General features: G+C 35.8%; 1 protein-coding gene across 1 annotated transcript in view; it reads right to left on the reverse strand.

Annotated features, from left to right (window-relative positions):
• Positions 1-21,411, reverse strand: part of LOC149548632 (uncharacterized) — a 53,906-nt gene that overhangs the window by 14,491 nt on the left and 18,004 nt on the right. The window contains exons 3-6 of the mRNA XM_089792541.1: positions 13,124-13,203; positions 6,624-6,677; positions 4,793-5,044; positions 4,628-4,690 (exon numbers count right to left, since the gene is read on the reverse strand). Coding sequence (XP_089648667.1) covers positions 4,628-4,690; positions 4,793-5,044; positions 6,624-6,677; positions 13,124-13,203 — 449 coding nt within the window. The remainder of the gene's footprint in view (positions 1-4,627; positions 4,691-4,792; positions 5,045-6,623; positions 6,678-13,123; positions 13,204-21,411) is intronic.

The following is a 21,411-nucleotide window of genomic DNA, read 5'->3' on the forward strand; positions in this document are numbered from 1 at the left end:
AACTGAAATGTCATCATTATGGATTTTGTGTTTAACTCAAACTAACAAGACTCGGACACGGCCCAGACTCGGCAAAGGTAACTCGACTCGTGACCCGGCTCAGACTCAGCAGTGACTTGGCAAAGTGACAAAACCCTTGAAATTTAGAGATTTTTTAGGATTTAAAGAGATTCCATGCACCCATTATTGAATAAAGCTTAAAGACACAATAGCATCATGAAATAGAAGGTAGCTTGATCACATACATAACATACATCGATTACATAAGTACAAAGGTAAATTTTAGATGTATTAAGAAAAATTTGAAAACAAAAATTAAAAAATCAGACAAGTCAGATGAGTTAGCCGAGTCAGGCGAGTCGCAGTCAAGGTCACGAGTCATTTTGACCCAGCTGAGGTAACTCAACTCGCCCGACTCACAGCAAGTCTCGTTACTATGGAACTTTAACTCCCTTTTATCTTTACCCAACCCTAGAGCCTATGTCCTATTTAACAGTTTAGAATGTATTGATTTCAATTGGAATTTAGACCATTGCTAGCACATTAATAAAAGACATTGGAACTTGTAAAATGATTACAGACAGCTAGGACTTGAACTTCTGATTTTTAAGTATGAAGTTGGAGCTTAAAGGATCATTAAAGATGGTTGGAAAACAATTTTTAACTTAACATCCACAAGTTGGTATTACCAATAAAGTCTCTTGAAAAGCAACGTTAAGATCAGTAATGTTGTTTTTCTACTGAATGAATAAAACAACATTAGAATGGACATAAAAACCAGCATTTGTATCACAACTTGCATAAAGATCTTTGTATTGTTGCTTCAAAGGCTCCATTTCAGAAACATGATCTTCCAAAGTGTTAACTAATGATTAGGATAGGAAAACATAAGAATTTTTGAGAACAATCATTCAAAGAAAGATTTTGTTTTCTTTGTTGGCAAACCAAACCATCATTAAATTCATGTTATAGAATATACCTCAAACTACAAGAACATGGACAACAATCTACAGCACAACTGTAAGTTATAAGCCTCTCATCTAGGACGTTTTGGGTTCAAGTCTAATCGAGATTAACATATAATAATAATATAATAAATCTTAACAAATAATAATTATTCTCAATAATTAGTAATAATTAATCTCAACAACTTCTAATAATAATTAATCTCGGCTTAGGCCTATTACTGATTAAACAAAAATTCAGGAACTTCAAAACAAAATCTGAAGTTAAGGACTAAACTTTGTAAGTCCACTGCAATCCTCTACATGCTAATTCCCCTGAAAAGGATAATTAACAGTTTCTCATTGGTCTAAGGTTTGGGTTTTTCCCAAGTGCTATCCATCATACTGTATATCATGGAATTGAAGAGCTACAATTTTTCAGTATAGCTGAAGAACTATATCTAAGTGGACACACATTTCAAAAAGGAGATAATTGTAATGTCCCAATTTTTAGCAAGTTTTTCAATTGGCTTGGTCAATTCACCATCATGACCCTTGTGAGCTAACAGTAGGATTTGAGGGTCTCAGTTGTGGGGTTATAGGCTTTTCAATGGCCTATGGTGATTTTTGGCTTAGTTTTGAGGGGCTTACTATTTATAGTAAGTCAATTGTTGGTTCCGATGAGCTCAGTTGAGTTAGAGTTGTCTAATGCTCTCAGTTTTTATTTTGGGCTTCTGGTTTGGGCTCCAAGGATCTTGGAGGGAATGTCTATTTATAGTAAGTCACTGCGTCAGGTTTCTTCATCGTCTTTCTTCATTGGGATCACTCTGGTGTTGTCAAATTTCTATTCTGATGCTTCTTCAGTTGTTTTCGCAAGAGGGGTGAATTATTATTATTATTCATCTAAATATGCTAAGGTTGTTATTTTTGTTGGTGTTGTATGTTGATCACCTCAGTGTCATAGCTCATTGGAACCGAGTTGAAAAATATTAAATCGTGGGCACGAGAAACAGTAGCATTCTGTGTTAGAATATTATGTTATGGTGCAAAAGGTCATTTTTGGGAGCCAAAGCAATTAATAAATTATATTACAATGCCACTTTATTATATTTCAATATTGTGTTGAGGAAGCTTCTTTAGTGGAGTTCATTTGAGAAACTTTTGGGAAACTTGTGCCAATCGGAGATTATAAATATGAGCCCATTTGATGAGAAAAGGATCTGATTATTTGATTATCTTATTTTCTTATTGTCTTTGTGATATTCCTGAAATTATAAATTTTGTGCCCTTGCTGAAGTAAAAGGGTTTGAGACTGAGAAGTGGTTTGTAATTCACAACTGAGGTATTGTGAATTAAATCTGAGAATTTGTTCTGATTGAATTCCCTTTTGTTTTTACTGTACCTGGGAAGATTGTTGTAGCTGGAAAATTTGTGATTACATGCCAGTTGGACACCATGATTATCTGTTGTCTTCACGTGATTAATTCACAGGTGAATCGGCATTCGTTGATCTGTATTGGAGAGGATCAATTTGACTTTCAGGTGGACAGAATTTGGTGAGTTTCAGCAAGGATCTGAATTGATTGTTTGGGCAGAATTGTGATCATTGGTGAGTAGGTAATTTTGGAGATTCGATGCACATGACTTCTGCCAGGGGTTTATTTTAATTCCTACATTTGAGACACCAAGTTTCCTACTCATTGGAATTGAAGACCTTGCTTTCTAAGGCAGCGATTCTAGTTGTATTTGGGCATGATCTGCTATGGTATTAGTAAGGGTTTAAATCTTTCATTCCAACATTCTAATTCTCTGTCGTGGGCGGTTGGATTTGCTGCTAATTTATCTATGGACTATGAAAATCACAGGTTCCTCATATTTTAATGAACTATGTTATTTCATCTTTTTAATTTCATAGATCGGAATTTGCAATTTGAAGTTAATTTGTGTATGAGCAAATTAGTTGAGTTTGTGGTTTAATATTCCAATACAGTTTTTCATCTTTCCAAATTCAAAATGTATTAAACCCAAGCTAAAGGAAGGCATATACAATTAGTAATTTATCAGCATAAGTATTAGAGTTGGTTCCAGTTGCTTGTAAAATGTTTGATGAAATGTCAAACAACTAAATAAAAAAGGAAAAACCATGTTCGTCCAAGCTGGAGCCTACAGGGGTTATTACAATAATTCCAAATGTTGGTTGCAATATTTTTTCCTTGAAGAGTTCAGGGGCACCCCAAATCAACTCCAAATGTGATGGTGTCGTATACATAATAATATAATATAGACTAATGATTTGCACTTAATGGTGACAAAATGCTGTAGCATCCTATCACAAGTTCATGCATAGTAAGCCATGTGTGCAACATATAGAGTGTTAGATAACTGAGAGGGGGGAGGGGGGTGGGAGGTGTGAATCAGTTATGTCCAGTTTTCTCACAATCCTTTCTGTCTTTTACTCACTCGGCTAATTCTTTCTTTCATAGATTCTTTTTCTTGTCTTCTCTTTGCTTTACTTGGTTCACCTGGCTCAACACTTAGCTCTTCTCATTCAACAACTTAGCACTTCTCAACAACCTTCAACCAAACCTCTTTCAGCTTCATCAACTCTTCGAACAGCATCATCAATCACTTTGAACCAGCATTATCAGCTCAGCAGCATAAACTGTCTCGTTCTCCTCCTTAAATAGTTTTATCAATGCTTTCAGATCTTTCCATCTTTTGTCACTTAATCAAAATCATTGATCTTATATTTACAACAGAATTCCTTCATACAATGAACTTAGACACATTAAAATATAACCTTACATAGAACTTTGTGTCCATCCTTATCCTTCTTCAATTTCCTTCATCGGATCCTTCTTGAATTTTCTCCATCGTTGATCTTGTAACAACTTTGACTCTCACTTTAGACCTTCTTGATCTTTCCAAATTTCCATCGAAAGTTAGCCTTAGATTCAAATTTTCCAAACTTGTTCATCTAGCTGTCACTCAGTAAACATTACATTTACTCGAGCAACATATAACTCAGTAAATACTGACTTGCTCGAGCAACACTGTGTTCTTCCTTTACCGATCGCTCAGGCAATATTGTAAACTCTCAGTGAAGATAGTTTCCCTTCATTAACCTTGTGACTCGGTTATGCTTGTGCTCTTCAATACTTCTCAACAATACATGATTGTAAAACAATTAAACCAATATTACATAATCATTGTCCAACTCATTCAAGTACCCATTGAATACCTTGCATATCAACTCTGTCTTCATCATATTTTCTTCAAATCCTCTTCATCAATCAAATGATATGGTACTTTCCTAGGTTAGCATAATGTCTAGCCCTCTAAGACTTTGACATCAATAACAATATAACAACTGATATGACTCTCTTGCATACATTCATAGCATCATCACCTAACAATCTCCCACTAACAATTACAATATCAGTTAGGGCTAACATAGAGATGCCTCTAGCTTCCATCTTTTCAAAGCACTAACAGCTTGGACAACTTATGAACTTAAGAGTGCAAAAAATTACTGGATATGGTGGATGGAACCTATGTTTTCTGATAAACTTTTACTGTGCTATGTTTATGAAGGAAACATTCATAGAAAAACGGTTTGTAATGTGAAAAATCAACAACAGAGAGGCAATTATCAAGGTAAGTCAAGAGAGAGCAAATAATACCTCTTTGCACATCACTGGGCCAAACTTCCCCTTTGCAACTCGGTTCTTTTTGAAGATGCCAACCTATCATAGTTACAGAATTTCATATACCATTATACGTCATCAAAATACATTACAAAAGCTTGTTCCACTATGATAATATCAATGCAATCAGAAAATCTTCACCTTTGGAGCAGTTACAATAAAGAGTCCCTCATCACTGGAAACCCCGCCAGATTTGTTGGTAAATGGATTAGAAGACCCAGTGGAAAGAGGTAGTTTAGGTGGCTTTGGAGATGGTACTGGAGTGCTAACTACTGAATCAGAAACAACTGTGGCTTTGCTTGTGATAGGTGCAGCCACCGATGGAGATGTAGCAGGAGATGGCCCAGTCCTCTTCTCTATATTTCGCCGCATGTGCATTTCAAAGTTTCCAGCCTGCAGCAAAACAAATGACAAGCAACTTAGAAGGTATTGCTGCACGCTTAAAAAAAACCAATGTTGTTTATTAGCCTCGTGTATTCAAGCATTATCAATGTAAGCAGTGAGTAGCCTCGTCTTTTTCCTGTTTATACTGCTGAAGACTTGTTAATTATTCAAGTCTTAAATATTTTATTTCCATAAAGATGTGCTATATTATATATACCTATTGTCATCATGAAGAGAAAAAGATCCATCTGTTACAATAAAAGAAGTCCCTGAATGAAATTCAGTTCAGTGTTAATGGACTACAGGGAAGCCTCTGTCATAACACAGGTTATTCGTGCTACAGCACAGACACAGAACGAAAAAATTCTTCCCCAAAACCGGGAAAGTCAGGAAACTACAGAGTACACTCACTGTGTGATCCATCAATCTACTTATTAGAGTTCTGCCAAGAATTTGCACCAAATTTTCACAATCAACTAAAAGTTCAACTAGGATTATGCCCAAATGTATCCCATTAAACTTGGAGTCACATTCTAACATTAAACACATGTTTTTTACACTGCCGCCTTGCTGTATGCTTGTTGGGGCTCTGACCTGTTGCACAACTTTGATGCAATTTGAACCTGACTCACCTACTTAGGACTGCTTCACATTAACTCTTGTAGCACACACAACCCATTAGACATTTTTTAACTTTTCAGATGTTTTGGCTTGAACAAAAATTTTAGTTCATTGTTTGGAGCAAAGGCCAATTATGATATCTTGCCAACTACATGTTCTTGTTTATATTATATTTAGTTTATGGTGGTTTCACAGAGCTCATGTCAACTCCTAGTACAACTAGGTGGATGGCTTCATGGTAATTCCTAACATATATTCTTATCCCCATATTTAACATTGACTTTACATTAGATGGTGACTAGGTTTAATTTTAACAATGTAAGCTGGAAAAACCTTGATAGTGAAGGGATTGAGGGTGGGTGTTCGACTAGATAAATAGTACCAAGTGATACTATCCTAGGCTGGTTATGCTGTAGAGACCGCTCATTATATAGCGGATAAACTTCTTGTCTGTTTTAATGTTATCACTTGATATTAGGGTGACTCTATCACTCATTATTAATTACCTCAATAAGCCCATGCACTGCCTATAGGAACCCACTTTGGCACATGCTTCATGGTCTGTCAATGCATTAGCTGTAACTTATGACCAGGACTAGCATAAAAGCAAGGTTAAAATAATACTTCTCCATTCACATTCAAACAGCACATGGTAGATGGCAACAAAACTAGAGAGATGCTAACCAATGAAGGGGAATTAAATGAGCAGCAGATAGATTCAGAACATTACTTATTAAGCCTGCCAGAAAGATGTTTTTCAATGACATATTGACTAATATGAAAGATGAGAAATCGTCTCTCAATCCCCAGGCACAAAAGCAATTGACGAAATGCCTCATGTCACATGATATCTCTCAATCCTCAGGCACAATCACATATCAATTCTAATTTGATGTAACTACAGTTTTGCTACTTAACAGAAACTTCGAGTAAGAAAATAATCAATTCTATTGGATCACAGTCTCACCTTAAGCTTGATCTCTGCAACATCTGTCTCATCACAGACCTCCATAATCAAAGACTGCGATTTCAAAAAGCAACCAATTATTAAAACATAAATAAATTAAATTAAATAAATGAAGGAAACAGTGACAAGAACAATTGTCACCCTTTACATTTAGATAATAATTGACCATTCAAAAATAGAGAAATATATTGCAACATTGTGAAGTGCCAAGGCTAACTAATATATGACATGAAGAGAACAGCAGGGATTTCCTTTGATCCAAAAAAATTATCAAGTTGAAAAAAACCACAGAAAATGGCGAAAGACAATGCATTTATTAAAAAGCACTCAAATGACGCAGAAACCAGTAACCAAACTCCAAGGTGCCAAGCTTCTGTAATAAAGCTTCGAAAATGAAGCAATGTAACATGTTCCCCTCAAAGCTGCCCTTGACTTTCAAATTGCAAATAGATTTCTAGGCTTTACAAGAATATTACTTTTGTAATTGAGCTTCTTGTGCACAGATATGTCCAATCCCAATAAATATCATAGAGAAAAACCATGCAAGTGCTGCACCAAATTTACAAAGAAAATGCACTTGTATATGATGCAAAATACTTTATGTAATGAAGATTTCAAGTATCTGAGCAGTTTCAAATCCAAGTCCAAATTTATGAACGCACAAATATGTTATTCTTAAATGTCCAACAGGAAATTTCCCATCTTTAGTGCTTGACATTGCAGTTCATTTGGTGGTTTATTTTGTGTGTTGCTAGCTTGAGTAAGAACATATTTTTCTGTTTGAATCTGAGACCTATGCCATCCTCAGACAATTGTGACTACTTTCCAACAGTCTGGTGCTGGTGCCTCTATGTACTATGATTGTAAGCCCAGTCGTTTGTTCAAATCTTGGTTGACTTACAATGCTCATCTCATGGCATGTTCTAGGCTTCTAGTCCATTAGTCAATTCCGCATTTGAAAACCAACCATACACCACATGCTATTGAACAATTGAACCATATTCAGGCTTAGCTTTCATAGCTTTAGCAGATCAAATCCAAGGCGTGTGTGAATATATTGGGTCACTAAAACCTCTGAAGATAAGCAGTTAGAGCTTATGCTGGGCACTGCATCAAAACACCTAAATGGAGGATTTGGTTTCCTAAAGCTTGGTACCTGCCATTTGTATGTCAATGAAAATTTACAAGTGATTATTAAATGGCTCATTAATGATGACTAACCACCAAATGTCATTGAAAGATGAATCATTCCTCAAATGATTTGTTAATGATGACCTATCACCCAATTCTCATTAAAAGAAACCAATTAGCATCATCAATAATGAAGTCTAGGTGCCACATGGAAAAGATAATCTTTAACGTTTTGAACATAATTTGAGAAGTCTAATCCTCTATCCCATTGGCTATCCAAACGTAAGTGATCTGTCTCATAGGGAAGAGAATTCAATCCTCATTAATTGAAATTTGTCCAAACCCACATCAATCGTGGAAGAAAACCTTTTTTCATGCTAACTTCCGTGCTTTCAATAAAAAAGTTTCAAGACCAGACAAAGAGGCCGTTATTGAAATTATAAATATAATGAAAGTCAAGATCAGACATACTCTTAGTTGCGCTATTGTCCATGTAAAATAGAGAGGAGACACATGTTAAAAGTTACAAATATATGAAGTCAATAGCAGCCACGGAGCTGTCATGAATGTCGAGTTGCAGTCTTCAAGCATTGTTTCAATAGAATAGTTCTCAAAAATAACAAATAGAAAATAAGATTGATAGGCCTCCCATATAATTTAGGCCTGTTAATGGGCAGAAATGGGTTAATCCATCCATAGTGAAGGAAAGTCCGATGACATGGATACCACCAGACAATGGGTGAATCAAATCAATATTGACAGAGCCTCTAAAACGAACCTGGACCCATCAGGAGCTGGGTACGAGGCCAAAGATTGTGAAGGGAACACATTGGCTTAGACTATGAAAAAACTTGCCTCAAGCAGCAACAATGAAGCAAAATCTAAAGCGGCTCATCTTGTTGTGAAGTTAGCAAACAGAATATTGATCCCCCAATTGCACATCAAAGGAGACACAAATTGTCACAAATGCAATCATCAAATGCGGAGCTGAGAATTAGAAACTTGACAAAATTGTGAGCATCACTAGAAACCTTTTGGCAATGTACATAAATTACAAAATCTCAAATGTCAAAAGGAAAGGAAATATGGAGGCGAATAATTATTCTAAGTTGGCAGTAGATTTATTAAAAGAAACCAATTAGCATCATCAATAATGAAAACCAGGTGCCACATGGAAAAGATAATCTTTAGAGTTTTGAACATAATTTGATAAGTCTACCCTCTATCCAATTGGCTATACAAACATAAGTGATCTGTCTCATAGGGAAGAGAATTCAATTCTCATTAATTAAAATTTGACCAAACCTGCATCAGTCATGGAAGAAAGACTTCTTTCATTATAACTTCCATGCTTTTAAAAAGACAGTTTCAAGACCAGACAAAGAGGCCATTGTAAAAATTACATATATGATGAAAGTCAAAATCAGACATACTCTTAGTTGCGCTATTGTTCATATAAAATAGAGAGAAGACACGTGATAAAAGTTGTAAATATATTAATTAAATAGCAGCTGTGGAGCTGTCCAGAATGTCGAGTGCAGTCTTGGATTGTTGTTTCAACAGCATAGTACTCAAGAATAACAAATAGAAAAGTAAGATTAATAGACCTCTGATAGAATTTAGGCCTGTTAATGGGCAAAATGGGTTAATCCATCCATGGTGAGGGAAAGTCCGAAGACATGGACGCCACCAGACAAAGGGTGGATCGAAGTCAATTTTGACAGAGCCTCTAAAGAGAATCCAGGCCCATCAGAAGCTGGGTGTGAGGCCAAAGATTGGAGAGGGAACACCTTGTCAAGGAGTATGCAAACTTGCCTCAAGCACCAACAATGAAGCAAAAGCTAAAGTGATTCATGTTGTCGTGAAGTTACCAAAGAGAATGTCAATCCCCCAGTTGCACCTCAAAGGAGACTCACAAATTACCACAAATGCAATCATCAAAGGCAGAGCTGGGAATTGGAAATTTGACAAAATTGTAAGCATGACTAGAAAGTTAGAAACCTTTTGGAAATACTCATAAATTCCAAAATCTCAGATGTCAAAAGGGAGGGAAATATGGAGGCAGAATATTATTCTAAGTTGGCAATAGATATATTGGGGAAGGAAGATAGGGTGGCATTCGCAAATGGCAATGGTGGAAAGCGTAAAGGAGGGAAATCTCCAAGGAAAGTACAGAAGCAAGGCCATGCGGATTTGAATGGCGGGTCCTTAATTCCCCAGTCTCGCTGTGAGGCACGTTTGTGACAAGTCAGGTAACATTACCAGGAGGACACCATTTAATACCATCTTTAGCTTCCTTTATAGCAATTACAGCACATTCATCGTATTGGAAGCCCTGAATACAGAAAGTAGCATTTTTTTGGCAAAAGAGACAATGCAAGCATATGTCTCCCTTTGTTTAGTGAAGCCAATGGTAGTGTTTAGGGGGAGAGTATCAAAGGACAGGTTGAAAAATGTTCCCAATTTTGGTAATGATGAATTCTTGCATAAGGTATCGATTGTCCTCAATGAAAAATTCTTGCAAGGGGAGTACAGTTGTTGAACGAACATAGACATTGCCTCCCTATTCTTGTTGGTACTTGGAACTAGGTAGAAGGTGGGGGCCCTCTGGTTAATGCAACAATGTGTTCAAGATGAGTGGTGTTGGGGGATTGAAGTCCCTCATGGCTCACACAAGACCAAGGGAGGGACTTGTGGTTCTGAGAGGAGTTTGGCTGCATACAGTCAAATTCATTCCTCCTATCAGGCCCTTCTTTCCCTGGACTGCTATCAAAGATAAAAAGGTTTGGTGAGCTGCTGATTGGACTAAGGGGCACAAAAGAGCACCATGGAGGCAGGAAGAACCGAGAAGAAAGCAGGGGCAGCCTGCTGGTTTCAGAAACACCAAAAAGCAGATAGCCATGGTCGAAAACACTGGGACAGCCAATTAGAATACCCAGAGAAAAATGGCATTCTAGCTTGGTGTTACTCCCCTGTTGTTGTAAGTCATGTTTTGATTTTGAGTCTCAGGTGAGACTTGGTTTTCTGCATATTATTGTCATGATGTCTCAGTGCTCAGAGGCACAAGGGGGTTATCTTTTATTTTCACTTCCATCATACAGAAATGTCAAGTGCAATTGTAGCATACCTGTAATTTTTGGCCTGGAAGAAGAGTGTGAACAGTATGCTATCTAAGGCACATATGTAATTAAATGATTATTAATAAAATAATCAATTTTAACGATCAAAATAAACATTGAAGAAAAATCGCATTGGAGAGTTGTGTATTGAAATTTTCAGGCTGATTACAGATGACTGGATGTACATTACTACATTCTTTGTTTGAAACTCATACTTGGAATAAGGCAGACACTAAGAAAAGGGACATGAATCTGAGGCTTGTCTGCATTTAATCATTTTTGACCTCCACTCAACATAAAAATATTTCCAAAAGAGCCTTTGCATATTTTATGTCATAACTTTTTGGTTTGTTACTTATGTCATTATTTCTGGTCGTGGACTTACATACATAATTAAAATAAGGTTGTTTGAAATCTTTGAATATTGCATCCATGATTTTATTGTCATTGACTCATTAGCATGGTAGCAAATGTCCTAGGCTTATTTACTAATTTTTCAATCATCCTTTCTTAGTGAGCGAGTGTGAACAGTAGCTTATAATAGTAACAAAGATAGCTTGGTTGGAGAGGTAGTACTTAAACGTGTATGAATAATTTGACCATCCAACTAGTTAAAGCTCAACCTCTAAGTTTTTAAAATATGTAATGAAGCTAGTATAAGGCTATTAATTGCAGAGATATGTTGTACATTTACTATTTAGATAATAAAGGAATTCACCTAAGAGATGATCACATCCTCATCGTACTCAGATCATTAGTTTCATTTGATGTGGGGTAAGGCAGCAGAGCACTGAGGATTGTACAGCCCCTGCTTCTAGCAATATGATAACACATTCAACTCAAAAAGCTGAAAAAGCCAGTCAGCTGAAAAAACCATTTGGTGAATATCATCAAATCAAAGTCTCCACAGGAAATTTGGTTTAGCAATACTGCCAATCCCTACATATACCTATACTGCTCTCTAGGTGAGCAATGCTATATTTACTTGGCACAATTTGTACTTAGTTGATTGAGATGCTTTTTCTTAAACAACCCCTAATCATTAAGTTGTTTTTCATACTAACCCTAATCTCATTTCAATTAAGTAGACATTTTTTAATACTACCCCTAATCTCATTTCAATTGAGTATAAAAAATTTCATACTACCCCTAAAATGTTTGTTTCAATATCATGTAATAGAGTGTAGAAAGGGCATCCATGACAACATCCTTTCGATGTGTCCTCATGACAACAAATTATTAAAGATTGTTTGTTCACATGTGAAAAATGGGATCCATAACATGAATCTCTCAAAGTCTGCCCATTGAAAAACTAAGAAAAGATAAGTGCCATAGGGGTCAGGTCTTGAACACCTAATTTGTCTAAAAAATTCTAATGCACAGTAGTAATGAAATAAGCTTCAAGTAAACAAATCTAATCTATAATAGGACCAGTGCACCACCAGTAAGAGTATACGCAATGAAGAGCAAGAGACTCTGATATGGACAGAACTTTAAATGATGTTTCAAATTTAGACTGCATCTCTACCAGCAGTTTTTCCCATAGCAGTCGGAAACTCCTTTATCCCTCCTCAAGCGTGCATATTCCCATATCCAATACAGCCCTGAATACACATCAACTATTGTACCTATGTTTGCCCAAAAAAAAAACTTCATTTTCCAACCATGCCTGATACTGTGATTTGATTTTTTGAAAATTTGACGTAAATCTTCCAAATTTTAAATTTAAAAAAAAAATTGTTATAAGTTATAAACAAAACCTACACAAAATGAGAAAGACAAATGAAATGCTTTTATTCTTCACTAACCCATTATTTGGGGTTCTCTTCCAATGCAACTCTACCATTTTTGCACGTTGTAAAGTTTTAAATTAACTTATAATTAATGCTTTTGAAGTAATGGAAATCTCCTCTAATAACTTAGAAAATTGTGTTAAATATATGTATATGTGTGTTTTATTAATGTCGTATCCAGCCGTATCTATATTGGGGGTATCAAAAAATGGCCATATCCATATCTGATACCATATCTGCATTAGTATCTGTATCTGTGTCCATGCAACTTTGCTTTTTCCTCATCAGCTCAGTTTTGTTCAATCTAAGAGAAACTACAATATCTAGAAGAAATGGATACCCTTGATATAATTCAGAACATGCACCAAAGAAGGACAATTGAACTAAATTAAAACTTAAACAATAATGATCTTGTACCAAAATGAACAATAACTAGAGAGGAAAGCTTGTTCCTGACCTCAAATCCATCGGGAAATAAAGCGTTGTTGTGAAAACCATTTCCTACTTCTCCCTGTGAATCACTCTCTGATGCGACCCCTGTATGTCAAATTATAAAACAATAGAAATTTGAAAACATTATTCATATTGCAACTTTGAAGAAACTTTCAAGAAATAAGTCATTTCACAGTACCAAATACACATAAATGGCTAAAAACCAGAAGCAATGTTCTTGATAAGTTATTTTCTGGAACCATCACACAAGAAATGGAGAGAATCGTATAGAAATTTAAAGTCTCTTCGAAATTTGCAACTTTGTAGGCACTTTCAACAAACAAATCATATCATTGGACCATCATGTTTATTATGTATATGAGAGAACTAGCTGATAGATTATTCGGCAGAATTGTACAGGAAAGAAAGCCAATAACAATCAGAAAGTGCAATTCTTAACTCTAAGGGTCAAGATAGAAAATTCCTTAGCTATCAAAAGTTTGCTTTAGCCTAACACAACTTTTTAAAGAACTATAATCAAAATCTCAAGTAAAAAATTGGGACATTTAACTATCAGCTGCAAACAGAGCTGGCTCGATGTGCTCAAGGTTATGACTTATACATTATTTTCTTAGCAATCTATAACTTGAATAATTCTGAATTTCACATCAATATATAAATTATATGGTGATTGTGCAACTAGATCATAGTTCCAAGAATCACGGCGATTCATGCGATTCACGCAATTCGGCGATTCGATTCAAGCCAAACGATTTTTTGTGAATCGGTGAATCAAATCAGCGATAAAGGGTTTATGAAATAAGTTACTCACTAAATTTCAAGGGTTTTTTAAATTTTCCGATTCATGGCCGATTCGATTCCGATTCATGGCCGATTCACGATTTGATTCGGCCTTGCCGATTTCGATCCGATTCCGATTCTTGTTACTTTGAACTAGATCCCCCATCAATACATGACTTGTAAACAAGGATGTTAAAATAGAGGCAAATATATAGAAGGTTTTGTTATGAATAAAATATTTCCTTAAAATTATGGGTGATTAGGGCCCACATAATACATTATTATAAATAATGATATTAAACATCTATCTCGAGTAACTACACAAAGATGCAATATGTGTTGGGATGTAATACCCCTCCATTGATATCATTGAAGACTTAGTTGTTAAAGTTATACATGACTCTTCTATAGATGTGTTAGCCGTTATTTGATATTTGAAATCAAAGTAACGAGACTCGGACTTGGCCCAGACTCGGCAAGGGTAACTCGACTCATGACCCGGCTTGGACTCACCCGTGACTTGGCAGTGACTCAACAAAGTGACAAAACCTTTGAAATTTAGAGATTTTTAGGATTTAACGAAATTCCATGCACCGGCAGTGACTCAACAAAGTGACAAAACCCTTGAAATTTAGAGATCTTTTAGGATTTGAAGAAATTTCATGCACCCTTATTGAATAAAGCTTAAAGGCACAATAACATCATGAAATAGAAGGTAATTTGATCACATACATAACATACATCAATTACATAAGTACAAAGGTAAATTTTAGATGTATTAAGAAAATTTTGAAAACTAAAACTAAAAATCACGAGAGTCAGATGAGTTAGCCGAGTCAGCCAAGTCAGCCAACCAAGTCGGTCAAGTCGAGTGAATCAGCCCAATTGACCCGCCAAGTCATGGTCACAAGTCATTTTGACCTACCTAAGGTAACTCAACTCGCCGACTCGAACGACTCACCCAACTCGTGGCAAGTCTTGTTACTCTATTTGAAATGCAATACTTTGATATGTTGAGTAATTGATTATGTCAAATTGTAACAATTTCCTAGTTGTAATGGTGATGCTTTAATTTCTCTTATTTAGTTAATGAGATTACTTTTATGATGTTGTCATATGGTGTGTCTTAGAAAGATGCTTATTATGTCCTCATGATGATGAAATGTTCATGTCAGAATACGATGAACTATTTATATTTAGGATTTACTATTATAAATGCCCCATACTTGCTTATGTGTACTTGATGTGTATGTGTATGTGTATATTTCTTCCACATTGTTATCTTGTGTTGTTTAAACTTTTTTTTAATTTTTAAGTTCAGTAAACATTGTAACATGTTAGGTTTATTTCTCTTGGGATCCCAAGTGGGGCGTTACATGGGATCAAGGCAACACATTATATATAGGCAATGGGAAACTTATGAAGAACCTAAAATATAGTCAAATTTTGTGCATATAGATATTAAAATTACCTAAATGGTATCATATAAGGTATCTTGGGCTTTTGGTGAAAAGTGATAAAATTGAATCTCAGTATCTAAATGCTTTTAGTGATGAAATTCAAATTAATAAAAGGAGTCTCTGCATCTCCCTCGACTCCTTCAAAGTGGGATCACATCGGCTCCACATTCAAACCAACCATTAAATGGCCAGGGAGGGCACGATTTGCCAACTCTATAGCATGGGTGAGGCTGAGATAGAGACACATTTCATTTTTCGCTGCCCTATCTACTACAAGATTAGGGGGAGATTCTACTGCTTGTTTAGACAAACCCAGATTCAGCTCCTCCTACAAGTACATTGGTCAAGGTGCCTTGTGCTTTATCTCTAGGAGGCCTTAAAACTTCGGAACCACTCACCCCAATCAGCTCATCACCTCTTTCTTTGCAATGATTTCTCCCACGCGTGGTACTAAGCAACAGCTCAATCTCCCCTCTACCCATGTTAAATCCATGAGGCCTTGCTAGAATTCCACTCAGCAAAGGCCTTCTTCTTCTTCCAAGAGACTTCAAAGACAGATTGGTGTCCCTTCTCGCCCTATGGCCTATCCTTTAGTTCTAGATTTTATCTCAACTACCCAACGCCCTTAGTGGGTTGTTTGTTGTTGTTATTGTTTCTTGATTTCATTGTTTCGTTTTCTCTCCATGGACACTTTTTGGTGTCCCTGCTATGTGTTGGCCTTCTATTTTGTTTGGACAGTCCCTTGGACCCCTCCCTGTGATCTTTAGTTGGACATTAATACATTTATCCCATCTTATTTTCACATCTTTTTACCATTTAGGAAATTTGTGAAGGCAAGATTGAGCCAAACTCAATTAAAATGAGTCTCTTCTCACTTTTTGCCCTACTAAGAAAAATCAAAATTCTATTAAGGCAACATATAATTTGACTTATAACTTCAACCTTATGCTTGCCTAAACATACATACAACATATATGACTTCAACCTTAAGCTTGCCAAAGACATTCAATTTCCAGCTATACACACACATGTAATTGTAATACACGCAAAACACTTGCCGCGTGGAGAATAACTCAAGATTTTTTTTGTTCAGCAAGTTTTTATTGTAGAAAAGTTCTAAAAAAAATCATAGAATTTTTATAGAAAACTCACTAACTTAAGACTTTGCGAGTTTGAATCAAAAACTTTGCCACGGGTCAATATAAGGAGTTCGATTTCAAAATTGAATTTTCATTTGATTTTTGTGAATTCTTTGCTGCTCAAGAGACAAAACAGACTCTCAAGCTATTGCAAGGTCATTTGCAAGCATTTTAGAAAACTGAAGTGGATTTTGAAGCAAAGTTGAACTCTCGTGTAGGTTCTTTGATTTTTTTCCTTTTTCTAAATCATACAATCTTCTTTTTGTCGCTTCAAGGACTACAAGCAAGATACTAATTTCTCTTTTTATTTCCTCTTTAGTCTCACCAGAAACCCTCATATTGTGTTTTGTGATGCTTGCAAGGTGGAATTTCAATCGGTTTATGCTTCCATGAATTAGTTTTCAAACTCAGTGCAATTACTCTATTAGTTTCTAGTCCTTCAAAGGCATATTTCCAAGCCCTATCTCTGACATCTTAAGACGTGCGCCTACATACCTATAACGACATGTGTGTACTAAGGCATTAACAGATCCTCAAGCTGAACCAATTGTGAATCCTTCTCTAATTACCATTATCATCCAACTAACACATACAAATTGAAACCACAAGTTAATTTTTTAAAATAGCAAACAATTTAACAAACTAAATTAGCTTAAATAATTCTAGACATAGTTGAAGCTTGAAAAACAGCAAGAAAAAAGTGTTAGGCTTTTAAAATTATTAGAAAAAGTCAAGATTCTTGAGAAAATAGTGAATTTGTTTTAGTAGGAATCGTCCAAAAATGGTGTTAAATCTCGTTCATTACTTTCTAAGGAAATGTCATTATTGAGTGCTTCTAGGTTGCAATCGAGCGATGAAATAATAACTATTTAGAAAGAGGCTTGGTCATAGCCTCACAATTAAACACGTAGCACTCAGGGGTACAGTGGAAGTAAATGGTGGATTCCTTTACCGCATCACCACAAGGTTAGCAAGTGAGCAAGTTTCAAAACTGAGGACTTACAAGATTCAAACAACTGTTAAAGTTCATTGGCCTCACATCTTCACACGCCTAAACTACAATTAGTGAAATAGATTGCACACTTCGATGGAGTGAAAGGGTAACTCAAGATAGTTTGTCACAGCTCTACAACACTTTATTAAGGTAACTCAAAGGGCAAGCGACGGTCTGTGAACATGAAAAATGTCCTAGGAAACTTTAAAAGGAATATTGAGAGGACCTGGAGTTGGTGTTGGTGTTATGGTAGCATGGTCAGATTCTTTCCGACCGACATAGATAACATAGAGGTTGTTACAATATAATTATTCTATTATTCTTGAGATAATAAAATTATATTGCAATTATATTATCATATTATTTTGATGTAATTATTGTAATATAATTACTATTTTTATTATATAATAGTAATATATAATTATTTAAATTAATAAAATGGGCCAAGAGTAGTGACCTTTGGTGAAGGGGCACCACCAACATATATATAGGAAGATCAAATCTTCCATTTGGCAATGAAGTAGAAATTATACACAATCTAACAAAAAACAACACAGCATCAGAGCAGGTTTTCTACCAGCCTATGAGATTTCACAAGTAACAAAAGCCTATTCTTGAAGCAATCAAATGTGAGTTTTTGCACTCATGCTGGAATAAAAATGTGCAGCGTTAAAAACAAAAGAATTAAACAAGTGTGCACAGAACTTGGAGTTCAGCTTCTCACAACACTCCTGGTATTTTCAGAACGAAGTGAGTCAAACAACATGGAGGAAATAGTTTACTGTGAATTACCGTCATCAATCTAAATCGAGCACAAGTACTTGCTAAAGTGTGTAAGAGGCCATGAGAACAATACGGGTGGAAGACTTTTCAAAGACAATAAAGTCGATGATCATGTGGTAACAATATTTTGAGGCGATATTAATATGCATTGACTTATATATATTCAATCAAATATATTGAAGGTAGTGTGTATACTGTATTGACTCAGCAACTACAGTGAACCATATAACATGGTGAAGGAACTTCTTTATTGAGAAAACTTGTAAGTATCAATTCTGTCATGTATATTGGGTGTCTCAGTGATAGTCTTTCCTTGGAGTGACTAAAGTGTGTGTGCCTTTCACACGTTATCATATGAAACGTGTGTTTATACAAGGCAACAACGAGTAAAAGAAATTATAATCATTAACTAAGTGAAAGATGCACATTCAAACAGACTCACAAGGCAGAAAGAACATTGATCATGTATTACAGACAAAGATATAATGGTTTCAGTCGTCAAACTGTTGAGATAATGGGTGTTGCACACATTGCATAATATTGTTATATTGTATTATTTTATTATGTAATGTTGCACCTAGATGGACGTGCAACATGTAAAGATTCCCATGGGATATACTTGATGAGTTGTATTGTAACATGGTGATAATATTTCATGTAATTATTTAATATTGGGAAAAGAATTAAAATTCCAATATTAAATGTGGTGTCAGTGGATTAGGTAGCACATGGTTTATGTAAAATACCACTTGGTGGTTTTGTGGGACTTGCTACTATATAAGCAGCCACAAGGGTAGTTGTTGGTAGGAGAGAAGGAGAAGACAAAAAGCAAGAGTTGACCAGGACAAGGCTTGACAGGTTGGCCAAGAGAGCATTTGTGAAGGTTGGAAGCATGGCATGGGATGTGTGGATTCACACTTGTTCATATAGATTTCTCGGTTGTGGCTATGGCTTTGAAAGCTTCCATGGTTGTATGGCAATGGTATTTTTTGCTGAATAATACATAGTGATGGATGTTTTTGGAGGCTGGGTTTTATGCCCTCAATGAGTAATGAGGTTTTCCCAGGGTATATCTTGTGTCACAATTTTTGTGAGTATGTTGTCTATTCTCTTGCATGTGGATTTCAATTACATATTTATTTTAAATCTATTATGGGTTATGTGAAAACGGTTATATTCTTTCTTGCAAGTTTCCTTACACAAACTATATTGGAGATATGCCACAACAGTAAGAAATATAGACATGGTGCCTTCAAAATTTTCCACGACAGACATTTGTTATAAAACAAGTAACAGCAGTTTATGAGGAGGCAGAGAATATTGTATCTTTTGTTTATAACAACAAACATATGTAGATAGTGCGCCGTTTTGATACCCAATGGCATGACTGATACATGCAACTTCAAGTTGATTTAAAACACATAATTTGGATTGAATAGTATGCTGACCAACTGAAGATTGAGGAAGAGTTTTTAATTGTGAATGATGGACAACAGAATGATGGAAGACACGTGTGATACGTATGAAGACATGATGTCGTCAAATAAATCCAGCGATAAGTGTTTATTAAAGGAAGATTACAGAATTCGACATCATATTTGATGGGAGGATTGATGAGTTGTGTAGATTGCACACAGAGAAAAGATATATTTCTTAGACATGCTCGGTCTGCATATCTAAAGTTGCATTTATGTATTTCTGAAGGTTTCCATCAAACCAATCACAGATTGGGTTTCGTTGGGCTTCTTGGAAATATTGTGAAACAGGCTGAGCATTCAGATTGATGCATTTTCTTATAGACTTCTCTGTCTTTTTTGTGGTGTCACCAATTATCATGGAAGTTACATATAGTTAAAATATGATCGTAATACTTTGATATCTGCTTCACAGTTATGACTTAGTAGTTACAAATTGATGATAGAAAAATTTATTTAAGAAGACAAGATAGTCGACGGGTGAGTGAGTGTAAATAATGATTGTGCATCTGACACCATTTACTAGGTAATCTAAAGTCTGAGGCAAAGCTTTGTGACTGTCAAACAGTGCTGTAAGTGAATTATTGAATGTGAATTATTGTATTCTGATATGTTTGATAGGCATTGAACAAGATTATCAACATTCTGTAAATTTCTGAAGGTAAACATTATCAGGTTACAATTTATTGTTATCAGAAATTATAAATAAAACAGCCAGACTTGCACACGGTTGTGACTGCAGCATACAAACATGTGTTGCTAATAAACACAGGCTGTATAATGTGATGAATGAGCAGAAGTAACTGGTGTTTGTTAGAATTAGCAATCATTTATTGCAATTAAGAGACATTCCCAAATATTCCTTATTCAACTTACTTTCGTCCTGCCAAGCACTCTGAGATTGTGAATTGGCAAAAGAAAATGCAAAGCCTGGATCAGCCATTTCTATTTTCTTTTGCTGGTGCATCCATCAAAGGGCAGACAATGGATTGGTGCAAGAATTCAAACGTGGGTATGTTACTGAAGTGCTGAATAAAAGTGGGAGAGAGCTTCATGTTTGAAAATTTATAAGAAAGAGTTTTTCCTGAAGAGAAAGTACATGCAAAAACTTGAGCTTCAGAGGGAGCAGCAAGAGGATTTGCTTCAGTTGAATTCCAAGGATCTTGGTCATATTGTTTTAGAGGGAATAGACCATGACAAGATGGTTGCTCTAGTAATCAAGAAATTGTAGCAGTGAGAGGACTATGACTCATGAGATGGAGTTCCATGTGTGTAGGATGAAAGGCCTTTACGCAGACATCTAGGTCGTGATATTCCTGGATAGATGGATACTTGTTGGATTGAGGATTACTCAAGAAAAGAGCTGGATGCATCCTCTGTGAATGTCATGCAAGCTGAAGAATAGAGACAGCTTGCTGCAATGAGAGTTTCATGTTTGAAAATTTATGAGAAAGTGTCTTTTCTGAAGAGTATATATCTGCAAAAACCTTAACTTCAGAGGGAGCAACTCAACAATTTGCTTCAGTTGAATTCCAAGGATCTTGGTCATATTGTTTTAGAGGGAATAGACCATGACAAGATGGTTGCTCTAGTGATCAGGAAATTGTAGCAGTGAGAGGACTATGATTCATGGGATGGAGTTCCATGTGTGTACGCTGAAA

The sequence above is a fragment of the Cupressus sempervirens genome, chromosome 7, assembly GCF_028749045.1.
Source record: "Cupressus sempervirens isolate cs-2001-9-10 chromosome 7, ASM2874904v1, whole genome shotgun sequence".
Lineage (NCBI taxonomy): Eukaryota > Viridiplantae > Streptophyta > Pinopsida > Cupressales > Cupressaceae > Cupressus > Cupressus sempervirens.